Source organism: Pelodiscus sinensis, chromosome 10 (genome assembly GCF_049634645.1).
Source record: "Pelodiscus sinensis isolate JC-2024 chromosome 10, ASM4963464v1, whole genome shotgun sequence".
Taxonomy (NCBI): domain Eukaryota; kingdom Metazoa; phylum Chordata; order Testudines; family Trionychidae; genus Pelodiscus; species Pelodiscus sinensis.
This window is the reverse complement of record NC_134720.1, coordinates 1,055,081-1,067,785: the sequence shown is the minus strand read 5'-3', so window position 1 is coordinate 1,067,785 and position 12,705 is coordinate 1,055,081. Positions and strand designations below refer to the sequence as shown.

At 45.7% G+C, this 12,705-nt stretch overlaps 2 protein-coding genes across 6 annotated transcripts in view; one reads left to right on the top strand and one right to left on the bottom strand.

The window, feature by feature from the left end:
• CEP63 (centrosomal protein 63) overlaps positions 1–3,883 on the bottom strand; it is a 40,293-nt gene extending 36,410 nt beyond the window's left edge. For 2 of the 3 annotated variants that reach the window (XM_075937237.1, XM_075937239.1), the window contains exon 1: positions 3,603–3,883. The gene's annotated coding sequence lies outside the window, so the exon portion shown is untranslated. The remainder of the gene's footprint in view (positions 1–3,602) is intronic. The other variant, XM_075937238.1, reaches the window with a different exon arrangement.
• Positions 3,736–8,510, top strand: ANAPC13 (anaphase promoting complex subunit 13). Of its 3 annotated transcripts, none has more exons than XM_075937240.1 (3): positions 3,736–3,867; positions 5,143–5,268; positions 7,660–8,510. In XM_075937240.1, exons 2-3 carry the CDS (start codon positions 5,170–5,172, stop codon positions 7,783–7,785), a joined length of 225 nt encoding a protein of 74 aa, XP_075793355.1. In that variant the 5' UTR covers positions 3,736–3,867; positions 5,143–5,169; the 3' UTR covers positions 7,786–8,510. The 3 variants fall into 3 exon arrangements, with proteins under 3 accessions (XP_075793355.1, XP_075793356.1, XP_006117504.1); XM_075937241.1 differs by lacking the exon at positions 3,736–3,867 and adding an exon at positions 4,085–4,233; XM_006117442.4 differs by lacking the exon at positions 3,736–3,867 and adding an exon at positions 4,267–4,725.
• The last annotated feature ends 4,195 nt before the right edge of the window (positions 8,511–12,705 follow it).

The following is a 12,705-nucleotide window of genomic DNA, read 5'->3' as shown; positions in this document are numbered from 1 at the left end:
TAAGAGGGCCCCACCGAGTTTTTCTAGCATATTGGGAGAGCCTCAAAAAGAAAATAGCGAGAACTCCAGCCCTAGCGCACCCCCTTGAGGCTTTGAAGTGAAGAGAGAAACCAACTTACAAGCATTACTAGAGAGCTTACTAGTACATCAGTTTTCTCCCCATATCAAAGCCTCAAGTCACTGCTCCTCCAGCTTCATTAACACAGGCCCAGGCAAACATCTGCTATAGCCAAGCTCTGCCCCACTCCCTCACTTCTCATTATTAATCACTCGCAATCCACATCCATCCTCCTACCTTACACTCTAAGCTGCAGACTCCCCTACACCCAGCTCCTCAAAATACCAGAGCTCAGATCATACAGGCTCAAACCAATTTTTTAAGTGACAACTTAAAGTCTGGAGAGCAATTCCACAGAAGAGTGGTTTCATCAATTCCACCTACTCTGACCTCCAGTATAACACAGAGCAGAAAACTACCCCTGAAATAAATCGGAGATTCTGAAGTCACACCTGAGGCCCTGACTTACAACCAGTAGCCATCAAGGTTGCTGTTGGTTCAAAATATGTCAGGTGGCCTCCCTTTCATTCGTCACTTGCATCAGCTTGCAAAATCCATTACTTTTTCTCTTTGACATCAATGGAAAATACACAATTCTTACAAACAAAACAGAAAATGCCAACTCTTCAGACCCCATAAGTAAGAAGTTCCTAACAAAACAACTAGGGTGCGTCTAGACTGGCAAGATTTTGCGCAAAAGCAATTGCTTTTGCGCAAAAACAATTGCTTTTGCGCAAAAACTTGCCAGATGTCTACACTGGCCGCTTGAATTTGCGCAAGAGCACTGACTTTGTAATGTACAAAATCAGTGTTTCTTGCGCAAATACTTTCACGCTCCCGCTCGGGAAAAAGCCCTCTTGCGCAAAAATACTTGTGCAAGACGGCCAGTGTAGACAGGGAAGAACTGTTTTACGCAAAAAAGCCCCGATGGCTAAAATGGCGATCGGGGCTTACTTGCACAAAATCGCGTCTAGACTGACAACGGATGCTTTTGCACAAAAACACTTTTTGCGCAAAAGCATCCGTGCCAATCTAGACGCACTTTTGCGGAAATACTTTTATCAGAAAAACTTTTCTGTTAAAAGTATTTCCGCAAAATCATGCCAGTCTAGACGCAGCCCTAGTTTTTCAATGACAGATAGAAAAGAGCCTTCAAGCATCTTTCCCTCCTCTACCCCCCATCTCCTGAAGTGGTCCTGGATTTGTGCTTAGAAAAGTGTATTGATGCTGAAAGCATTTGTATTGACCTGCCACAGGTGTTTCTAGCTTTGAAAGGTAACGAGCTACTGGACCTTATAATTACATCACTGTATCATATTGCTTGTTTTTTTCTTTTCTGACACTTGATATGGTTCTAGTAGCAGACATTTTACAAAACTACAGAGTGCACTTCCAAGCTTGCAGAAGGCATAAAGCTAAAAATTAATGCTTTAACAATACAAGACGACAGCTGCTAAAGCAGCGTCAGATATTAAGCATTCAATAAAATGCTTAAGTATAACCCCAACTGTAAGTGCAAGAAGCATCGCTGAAGTGAATTTTAGGCTTGAGTACACAGGATGATATTCAGAATAATGGAATGTGTCCGTGTACACTAAGGATGTTAAATAATGATTAATTTACTAGTTGAGTAGTCGACGGAATTTCCATCAACTACTCGATAGGCACTTCTGCATTCCTCCTTTGAAAGTTTTACCACTGAAAAGAGGGAGGGTGTCTCCCAACTTTCCAAGGCCATAAAATAGACTTCATTTCTAGATCTCCTGAAGTGCAAGACATCGGACCTTACAATGGCAATTATTAAAGCAGGTTCTGAAATGTGCCCTGAAATAGGGATGTCAACATGTAGCCGAATACATGATTAATCGATAAACCTCTGCTGTATCAAAGGCAGCAGCGCAAGGCAACAGGTGGGAGCTGATCTGCATCGAGAGCCAATTTTTAAATCGGCTCCCCTCACAGACCAGCTCCCGCCTGCCACCCCATGCTGCTGCCTCCGATAGAGAAGGAACAGCGTGGGGCAGCAGGAGGGCGCCCCGTGAGTGGGGCCGGAGCACACTGGCTGCTGACCCTGCCCCCGGGGACAATCAAATAGTTGTGTAACTACTAAAATTTGATGCAGTTACACGACTAATCAATTAATCACTATCTAACATCCGTACCCCTAAAGTCAGCTAACTGGGCCAAGCATGGAGGAACCCACAGCCTCTCCACTGAGAATGCTCAGCCCCCTAGTATCCAAAATTAACAAAACCAAGCTCAGCCCCCTAGTATCCAAAATTAACAAAACCAAGCTCAACTTTTAAGTCAAACCCAAGGCAGAAAGTAAGTCTTTAAAAGTCCCAGATACTACTGGGATATTGAACTGTTACTCTGAAACACTGCCTGCACTGAGCCTTCCTGAACCAGTGCTGAAAATGACTTAAGTGCTACTGTTGCACAACTTAGTGCACTATGGAGTTTTGCATCTGGTATCAGGCACTGTCAGAGACCAGACTAGATGGAAGATGGACTGAAAAGGTGTCTCTACCAGTAAGGGAACTTCCCAGGTTCTTGGGGGGTTTGTCCATAGTCTGAACACAACATTCTTTTCCTACCAATTCAGTTTTTGTTCATAATTTGGGGCCCACAGAAATACCTGCAGTTCCAGGGTGACAAGGGCACCCAAAGCACAGTTTATAGACTTACTCATCAACACGTTTTGTGATAAAGGTGCAAATTCCAGTCCTAAGGTGTTGAAACATGTGCCTTCCCCACATCCCTGCAGTGAAGATACAGCCCCAGTGGGGTGGGGGCACAGAGCCTTGCATGAACAGCCACAGCCAGACTCCAGGCTACAGTCACCTCATCACACAGACTCACAGCCAGGTAAAGTCAGACATTGACCCAGTGTGACCCAGCCCCACAGGAACTGTCACGGGCTCACAGACGGACAAAAGGCTACAGTCCCCTCGTCACCCAGGAACAGTCAGACAAGGCCAGCCACAGTCAGACCCCCATCTACAGTCACCTCACCAGGCAGACAGACAGACAGACAGCAATAATATCAGGGATGGTCTAGACAGTACTGGGTCCTGCCATGAGGGCAGGGGACTGGACTCGATGACTCTCGAGGTCCCTTCCAGCCCTAGTATTCTATGATTCTATAAACAGCACCGCACAGGCGGGCAGCAGGCGACAGCCCCTTGTCTGCCAGGGACAGTCAGACACGGCGGCCAACCCCCGGCTACAGACACCTCGCCACACAGAAAGAGTGAGAGCTTCACAGCAGGGTACAGTCTGACCCAGCCCCACAGGAACAGCCACGGGCTCACAGACAGACAAAAGGCTACAGTCCCCTGGTCACCCAGGGACAGTCAGACACGGCGGCCAACCCCCGGCTACAGTCACCTCGCCACACAGAAAGGGCGAGAGCTTCACAGCAGGGTACAGTCTGACCCAGCCCCACAGGAACAGCCACGGGCTCACAGCCGGACAAAAAGCTACAGCCACCCAGGGACAGTCAGACAAGGCCAACAACAGTCAGAGCCCCGCCTCCAGTCACCTCAGCAGACAGCCAGCGCCGCACAGGCGACAGCCCCTTGTCCGCCAGGCACAGTCAGACAGGGTGAGGGTGAGCGCCTCACGGCGGGCACAGTCCGACCCAGGACACGCCCCCGCCGAGCCGTTACCTCCGGGCCGGCCTCTCTCTCCTCGGCGGACTCGCGCCGCCGCCTCTCTATGGTTGGCGCGGCCTAGAGTCGCCGGTCACGTGGTCCGCTGCTAGGGCCGCGGGGCGGGACGGGGCTGGCGCGCGCGCCGGGTGTCAGGTGCGGGGCTAGGCCCAGAGGCGGGAGGGGCCGGCCCGCGCGGTGGGGGGGGAAGGGCTGCCCCCGCCCCGGCCCCCTGCTGGGGCCCCTCAGCCCCGCGCGGGGGGGCTGCTCCCCGGGCCCGGAGGCGGGTGGGGGAGGGGACGCTGTGCCGGGTTGCTACTGCGCATGCCCGGCGGGGCGGAGCCTGGCGGGCGGTGCCCCGCCCCTGGGCGGGGCGTCTCCATGGCGACCGGGTAGCTGCGCAGCGCTGGTGCGGGGGGTGCGCTGGAGATGCTCTGAGGGGTCACTGCGGGGGGTGCCCTGGGCGCAGGAGCACAGCCGGCCTTCGCCTGTGTGGGGCCGACACCGCCGGGGACACAACAGGTGTTTGCGGTGGGGCCGGGCCGTGGCCCGTCACCCGTGGGAGGCGATGTCAGCCCCTTTCTGAACAGGCAGGGAAACAATCGGCCACAGGTCTGAGAGAGTCTGTCTGTTTCTACAGCGTGAGAGCGAGGGCCAGCGAAGCCAGGACGCCGCTTCCACTGAGCACAGCTTAAAGCAAGGGCAGGGGCGGGTTGTGCAGGACAATGGGATGCGCCTGGAATGGGATTGACTCTCATACCACCGTACTGAGAAGAGAGAGAATCACCAGGCAGGTCCCAGCCCTACCCCGCAGACACCTGTTAGGGAGGGCAAGGGGAGGCGCATCTTCCCCCAGATTAATACGAGGACATTGCTGGCTCCCTTTGGGGAGCACGGGGAAAGTGCACAGTGTGCTGCATTCCTCCCTCTGGCTGGGGAGGACGGGGCAGACGAGCTGTGCACTTTGCTCTCGTTCTCTGGCAGGGACAAGAAGAGGAAGAGCAAGTGACCCTGGTACAAAACTCAAGGAGCTTCAGCCTCTTTGCTTACCCCGCTACACACACACACACACCACAGTCCCCTGGCCAGATCCCCTCCCTACCCTCCCACTCTGACTCTTACCCACCCCACTTTCCCAGTTCCCTGCCCTGAACACCTTAGGAACCTGAGCAAAGCCACGTACATGTGCTAGTTTGTTGCATGGACAAAAACTGAATTGGTAGGAAAAGAAACATGTTCATGCGTCTCATAGGGCAATACAAACAATGGAGGGTATTAATAACTATGAAAAACAACTGTGCCATGCCCTACTGACTGTAAAACAGCCATTAAGCTATTTAAGAAAGGAGTCATGGCCAGGGCAAGCATAGAATCTAAGCTCCATCTTTTTGGGTTCTAGATATCAAGGATAATTTCTGCTTTATGTCGCAGATCTATCTGCATGTAAATTGTGCAAAGATGGACAGTGAAGTGCAGAGGGATGGAAGAATCCTGGATTTGATCGATGATGCATGGAGAGAAGATAAATTACCATACGAGGATGTAGCAATACCTTTGGTAGGTGAACACAGTAAGCTGCTTATAAGCCTATATTATGTGTCTACCCCCTTTAACCTCCTAACAGAGGCATGGCATAGGAAATGTGCCTTACAGTTCTGACAGTTGTATGAATGATGCTCCCTCACTCCAGGGGCCAGCTTCCCATTTATTTTATGCGGGGTGGTGGATTTCTTCCAGCTCTGCATATCTCCGGCTTGGTGGAGGAATAAGTGCTTCTCTCCCTGCAGCTGACTGCCTCGCTTTGGAAGGAGAAAATGCTTTCCCATAATCTAGGCGAGCTACCTGTTTCTTTGGAGGGTGGAATGTTTCTTTCTATCCTCCCCTCATACTCCTAGTACCACCAGTCTGTGAGGAGCGGGTTCCAGGACTAACCTCTTCCTCAGCTTTTTCAAGTGCTATGCTGCTGGCCCGAGTGGAGAGGGGAGGACCCAAAGACTTCCCCTTCACTTATATACTTCCAGTACTGCTAGCCAAGAGTGAAGAAGGGAAAACTCCTAGGTCCACTTAGCAACTATCTTTGATCTGTCACAGATTACTTGATAGCACACCCGGATCTTCACAGCCCCTTGTCTCTAGGCATAGATACAGCCTTGTTATTAACGGAAACGTCTCATTTAAGCCTGATAAATCTTGAGATTTTCTCCTTAATTAACTGGATAAAGCCCTTCCTCGTCCACTCTATTTTGACAGGCTGCCTTTCATGTTGAGACACTTCTCAGCCAGCCATGATTTTTGCTCACGGAGTGTATGTACTTCAGGCTTTTGTACCTGCATCACCTTTTGCAAAGATCCCTTCTTAGAGTAGTGATGGACTTCCAAATTGTAGGCCACTCATCCTGCTAGATTTCTTCCCTCCCACGTTTGCATACTCAAAACCTTCAAGCCTCTCTTTATTCTTACATTAGACAAAGTTTGTGAGAAGATTACTTGAAGGGAATTAGTCTCCTATCACAGACATATGCATAGCAACTCACTATCTTCACTTAGCCTCTGCAGGTGTACTCCAGCGTTAGGGAATGATCCGATCTCCACCGTGCGGAACTGTGGTTCTCTTTTTAAGTTCTGGAAGCCCAAACTCTCCTACCTGTTGGAGTTTATTGGGATGTGCCTCGTTAAGCTGGCTGAATACAGAAACCTCTTCAGTGCTGGTACTTGTTTCATCTTATGGTCAATTAACTAGATAGCGTCACTCCTTTTTGGGTAGTGGGTGGAGGGAGGAACTATGTAACTACTCTTGGAGACTGAGGCGCATGCCCAGAGTGGAGGAAGAGTTCCTTACAGCATACTTCTGAGGTTTCCTGGGCTTGCCCTGCAGATGCTCATACTAACAGTAGAAAAGGCCTGAGTGTGGACCTAAAGACCCCATGAGACCTGAGCCATTGACATAGGATTGGCTGTTGGCAAGCTAAAAACCAGAATGGCAGCTTTGGGATATTCCTTCATTCCCAAGTCAAGAAGGAGCTGACTAAAAAGTGGGTGGTGCTTAGAGCAATGGGCAGTAGGTGACCACCAGTAGCTTGAGCCCTAACTGCTGCTACTGCCTTCAGAGTCTGAGCTGAAGCCCATTGAAAACAATGAAAAAACTCCCATTGGCTTCAGCAAGCTTTAGATCAGATCCTCCGTGAACAAATTCCTAGAGTTTGGGGAGCTCTTTTGTCTCTCGCTAGGATGCCAAGACCCAGGAACGAGATGATATTCTGGGGAATTACGCATAGTCTAGCAACTGCACAGTTATGATAGCACTCGCAGAGAAAGATGGTTAAGAGAAAAACAAAACAGTTACGCTATTGCTCATCCTGACAAGCTGTAGACTCATCAGTTTTCTGTTCCTAAGGCAAAAGCACCTCGGGAGTGCTTTCCAGTGTTCTGTATGGCACTAGCACAGCCTCGCCTCTTTAGAGCCATTGACCTCAAATTCCAGACAGAGTGCTGCTTATTTTGCTCTTTGTTACCTTCTGTATGACAGAAAAGAGAGATTTGAGAGAATGCCTTATTTAAAATTCGGACATAGAATACTTACATATTTGGACTTTATTATGGGAGAAAAAGGTTGCACACAGGCAATAAACTATTTGCGTTGATATCTACTTATTCTATGTTTACCAGACATTACAATCATTTATTTTGCTGTGTACGCTTGGGTCAGCCAGCCGTCAAGTTAGGAAATCAACTCCTAAAACGAAGTACAGAATTCTTGTGGAAATGGAATGCCCATATTTGGATTTGTTGATATTTTTAGTGGAAGCAGTATGTACAGTACATGCTCTTCTGATGCTCCCTTCAGCCTTAGTTGCAGATGTGTGCATGTACCAGTATGAAATGATGCTAAGCTGATCTTGTCAGGGTGCTTTGAAGGTATAGAATGCATTGCCCCTTTTGTGTTCTCAGAACGAACTTCCTGAACCAGAACAAGACAATGGTGGTACAACAGAGTCCGTAAAAGAACAAGAAATGAAATGGACAGACTTGGCTTTGCAATATCTTCATGAGAATGTTCCCCCAACAGGAAACTAGTAAATCAGTGTTATTTCATGGAATGATTTCAATGCAAGAAGACGGTTTCCAGCAGATCCTCACCATCTCCTGTCTCACTGCTTTAACGAGTCAAAACTTTTAAAAAACCTTCTGGTCTCAAACAGCTGTTGTATTCCACAAAAGCACATTACAGTTTAAAAGGCCCCATGTGACTGATGTAAAATAACTATGACATACCCTAAAACTGAGAGGAGGTGGCCGAGTGCTTTTTCACAAATGCAAAAAATTCTGGAGTCCTGTTGACAACTTCTTTATAAGTTGGTGCCAGTTCGTTTAATCTTAATTGCTTTTTGTGTATGATCAGAGAGGTAGTTATCACTACCTGAAAACTGATCATTGATCTCAGAAGTGATTTGGTGAATTTTTGTGGTGGCTTTGATGTTTTATAGACCGAAAGCTATTCTTTTATATTTGGGAGCTACTGTTAGAGTTAGAAAGCAACTACCAACCAACTTTTACAGCCTTTAACTAGCCTGACACAGGAAGGACAGAGAAAAAGGTTAATGAACAGGAGATTAAGGAATTGAAATTTGTCTGTAGACACAAATGACGATGGGAAAAGAAATTCTTTATAAAGAAAGCAGCCTAGGAGATTGCCGATTCTGGTTGGAGCACATTCCCAATGCTGACATCCTGTGGTATGTTTGCTAACCTGCATACTGTAAAAGAACACAATTTATATTAAAAGGCTTTGTTAGTGGTGACTCAGAGTAATTGTCCTTTTATGTATGTTCATGAGCTATGCGAAAGGCATTGCTGACCTCAATCCGATTCCACGAATGCAGGTCCACATCCCTCTTGGCACCCTTGTTAAGAGTCTCAGATAGCAGACAGAGTGAACTATCTCAGCCGTGAAGGTGATGCCTACAGGAAAGGATGGAGACATGTTTATTTGAAAACGTGCTCATTGAGATAAGCCACTGAAATGTCCCATTGAAATCATAAGGAGTTGCAACAGCTTACTCAGTGGTTGAATTTGTCTCATGAGAGCCATCATTTTGCTTGCATGAGAATACCAGTCAACAAGAGGTATATATTTAAACAATATCAGAATGATGCCTACCAATAGATGGACACATCATTAAAACTGATACTTCATTCAGAACTACTTTAAGAGAATGCTATAGTTGCAACGTCAAACGTGAAAGTTTGGAAATGCCAGAATAAAGGTTGCCTGTGTAACCTTTAATTTTGCCCCCTTTTGCGTACTCATTATGTACTTTTTCAACAGGTCCCTGCCTCATTCAGGGCAGAGTCAGACGGGCAGCAGGAATGAATGAGGGTTGCACAGCTTACACTGCATAGAAGTCCTCGTGATTGTTGTTGCTCAGGAACTGCAGCAATGCATTGGCTACTCAGACAATACTCGTTCCCAAACCACCTTTTATCCACCAGTGGGAGTGATGCTAGAAGGCCCCTTGGTGGAAGAGAACTCATGGGTAACTTGTGCCATTGCAACTGCCTTCTAGACAGACTTTCCACTTCTGGGCACAGTCCTTACCTGTGTAACCTAGGAGTTACCCTAGCCTCTGATGTTGTTTCTTCATAGTCTGCTGTAGCAAATATGCTCAGAGTCCTCCTGAAATGAAATATTTCCTCTTGGCTGGAAACTTTAACCTAATTTAAATATGAAGATGTAAGAAAACCAAAATCTCCTTTTAGAAATATCAGAATAATATCGAAAGACCAGGAAAACAAGAGCACCCAGATATGGATAGTGCTTGGCTCATGGATTGTATTTGCATTGTGTGTGCATAGAACAGTGGGCGAGGATCGTAGTGTGAGGCTTCTAGGCACTACTGCAGTACACGTGATAATAGAAAAAATAGATTACAACAACATTGACAGCTACTGCAGACATTGTATTAATTACTAGCTTTTCTTGCCGTGTCAATGATTATGATTTAAGTACATCTGTGTGATTTAAGAAATACAAGTTCAGTCAAGCAACATTTAAACCAAGCTGTCCTGCTAAAATCCAGCAGGGGGCGGGGAAGGACCTTCTTGTGTAATGTCTGGACAGTCTTCAGCAGCGGCTCAGCGGATGGCGCTAGTTGACAGATTATAGCCAGTAGAGGGCACAGAAGCAGGAATTTGCTTAGTTAGCTCAAGGCCTGTACTTGGCTTACTCATGTTTAAACTGCACAAAAAAATCCAGTGGCAGCAAGTTTTCAGAAACTGGGTTTGCACTATGGAGCTACAAATAGAAGTGTAGACATTCCCGCTCAGGTTGAAGCCTTGAGCTCAGAAACCAGGGAAGGGCAAACCCACATCAGTGGCCCCAGGCTCTGAAGCTTGCTGCTGTGGAGGTGTTTTTGCAGTGTAGACATGCCCTTAAGAAGGTTTCAGTCTCCTTTTTATGAGGCTTATGGCTTCTGTAAAGCTTATTGAGACGAGATATTCTGTGATTTGACCCATATGGCACATTTGAAGTGAATTCTTGTTGTTGATTTTTGGTAGGGAAATGAAGGGATGCTAGTGTATCTTCTTAATACTGCTGCCTATGTGTGGGTGGAAACTTCCTCTGTTCCGCTCTGCCAAATCCAGCCTCATCTGCTGCCCCATCACTGTTCTGTGCTGGCCAGCTGTAAGCACAAAGTGCTGACTGAGCAAGTCAGAAGTCTACAAAAATAAAAGTCTCCCAGAAAAGAATGTGTGCACCGGCCACAAGGCTAGTAACGAAGGCAGGGTGAGCCGGTGGCTAAGGCACTGCCCTGGGATTCAGGAGATCAAGGTGCTCTTTTTAGTTCTGCCACAGATTTCCTGTTCGCTACTCAGCCAGTGTGCCTCAGTTTCCATTCCGTAAAATGGGGATAATAATACTTCCCAACCTCACAAGGCCAATGTGAGGATCAATGAGGCATTTATACTATGGTAAAGAGCTCCATGGACACATAATAGCAATAGGATTAATGCAGCTGGGAAACTGAAGTCAGCATGAACTATGCCTCGTTATTAGTACAGGCTAGCAGATTAGTTCCAGATATGCAAGAATGCAATGAGTATGGATTTATCTGGTCTGATAGCATTTGCACTAAAACATCGATAACCTTCTAAATATGTGTGAGAACCTCATTAAGTTCAGCCTCTTATTTAAACAAAAAACATATTTTGTTTACTTCCGGTTAGACTCAGAAGCCATAGCTTCTAACTGTTAATCAGTGATCTCTCTAAACTGGCAGGGAAAAGGTGCGTTACAGGACGTGACAAAGTTTAACTAGCGAGAATATAAAATACGATGATTTCTTATTTTGAGTACAAGAAATACCCCATGTGTGCATTTAGATACTGCATCATTGGAATTTGACCCAGGATTTTGTCAGAATCAGGCAGAATGCCCCTTCATGTTGTATAAGCTGGAACTAAATATGGGTAGCCAGATTCCATGCTGTCTGTCCTTCATTAGTATCAATAGCGTAGTCATGTCTTCTCTTATTCATCTCCACTCTAAACTTAACCATCTCACACTTTTCAGTCCCTCCTCATATGGAAGTTTTCCCATGCCTCTAATTATCTTGATACCCCTCCCATTTCTGCTACATCATTTTTAAAGGAAAATAAAAACAATCAATAATAGTTCAAATGTAGTTACCTTACATATAGCACAATTTTGCACATTGTTTATGCTTTTCAGTCCCTGTATATAACATAACTGAAGGTTATCTTCATGACTTGATCCTTTGTTATCCTTTTGAATTCCACACCTAGTACATTATACTGTCATTTCTCTAATGTTATCCCTTTTGATATATGTAACTACTACAGAATTCTATAACCAGGCAGTAAAATACATCAGTGAATTATCCCCAGAACTTTATAGTTAATACATGTATTTTTAGAATCCAAGTACTTTATCTATGCTTTACCACCAAAATTATACCTTCAGACTAATTTTGATGTAAATGCAATGAACTTAATGTACCTGGATTTTAAAGCTACATCTTTTAAACTAATGGGGTATTAAATAATTCCATTGTATATTTAGCTATATGAATGACTGATAGTTATAGATATCAGAAAGCACTATATTGTAATTACTCTGTAGTCTGTAATTAAAATCACTGTATTATAAACTACATTCCACTTATCTTCCATGATGCAAACTCTCCACCATGCTGCCAAAATAAAAAATTGTTAGCCAAAACTAATATTTCAACTGAGCCACAGCAAGGTATGAATTAGTGTGCTATTGATGGTTCTGTGTGGCTGAAATCACTTGGCCTATGGCCTTGTGCCTTATAGTCCATCTATTGCAATCTTGGCAAGCAGTACCAGTCTCAGTAACATACATTTGCTTAGTTATGAATCTTCATAATTGGGTGTGCAGACGGGGAGTAATCCCAATATATCTGATTCAATTTGACATCTGAACTATTTCCATAAAGCTAGCATCAAGCTAGCATTATGCTCATCTTATACATTCTTTTGTGGATAACATGAACTAGATCAGATTGGATACTAGAAAATAAGCTGTAAGAAAAGGCATCTTATTTTTAACCCTCGATGAATCTGAAGTCCAGTCCTGTTTGCTTGCCCTCGATGGCCTTAATAAGTACAGCATTTAAAGTACCTGCTGAACTTTGAGAACACGAATAAGCCACACCCTGCTTAGTAGAGCAGTTGTGTCCATGTTTAAATCTCATTGAAGCCAGTGGAACTGAAACATGCTGAATTAAGCATGTGTTGCAGTAATGTTCTAACATATATGGTGGCACAATCTGTGTTGGCAGTCATGCTTTACCTGTGACATGCAAACGCAAAATGTGACAGCACCTTCCAAAAGTTGGGATCCTATTCCTTTGCAAACCCTTTAGAATGATTCTGCTTTCTTTTGTAATCATCCTGATGCCCTTGTCTTCTGGTAAGTGTGCCAGACAGCAAGTTACACCTCATCACCGA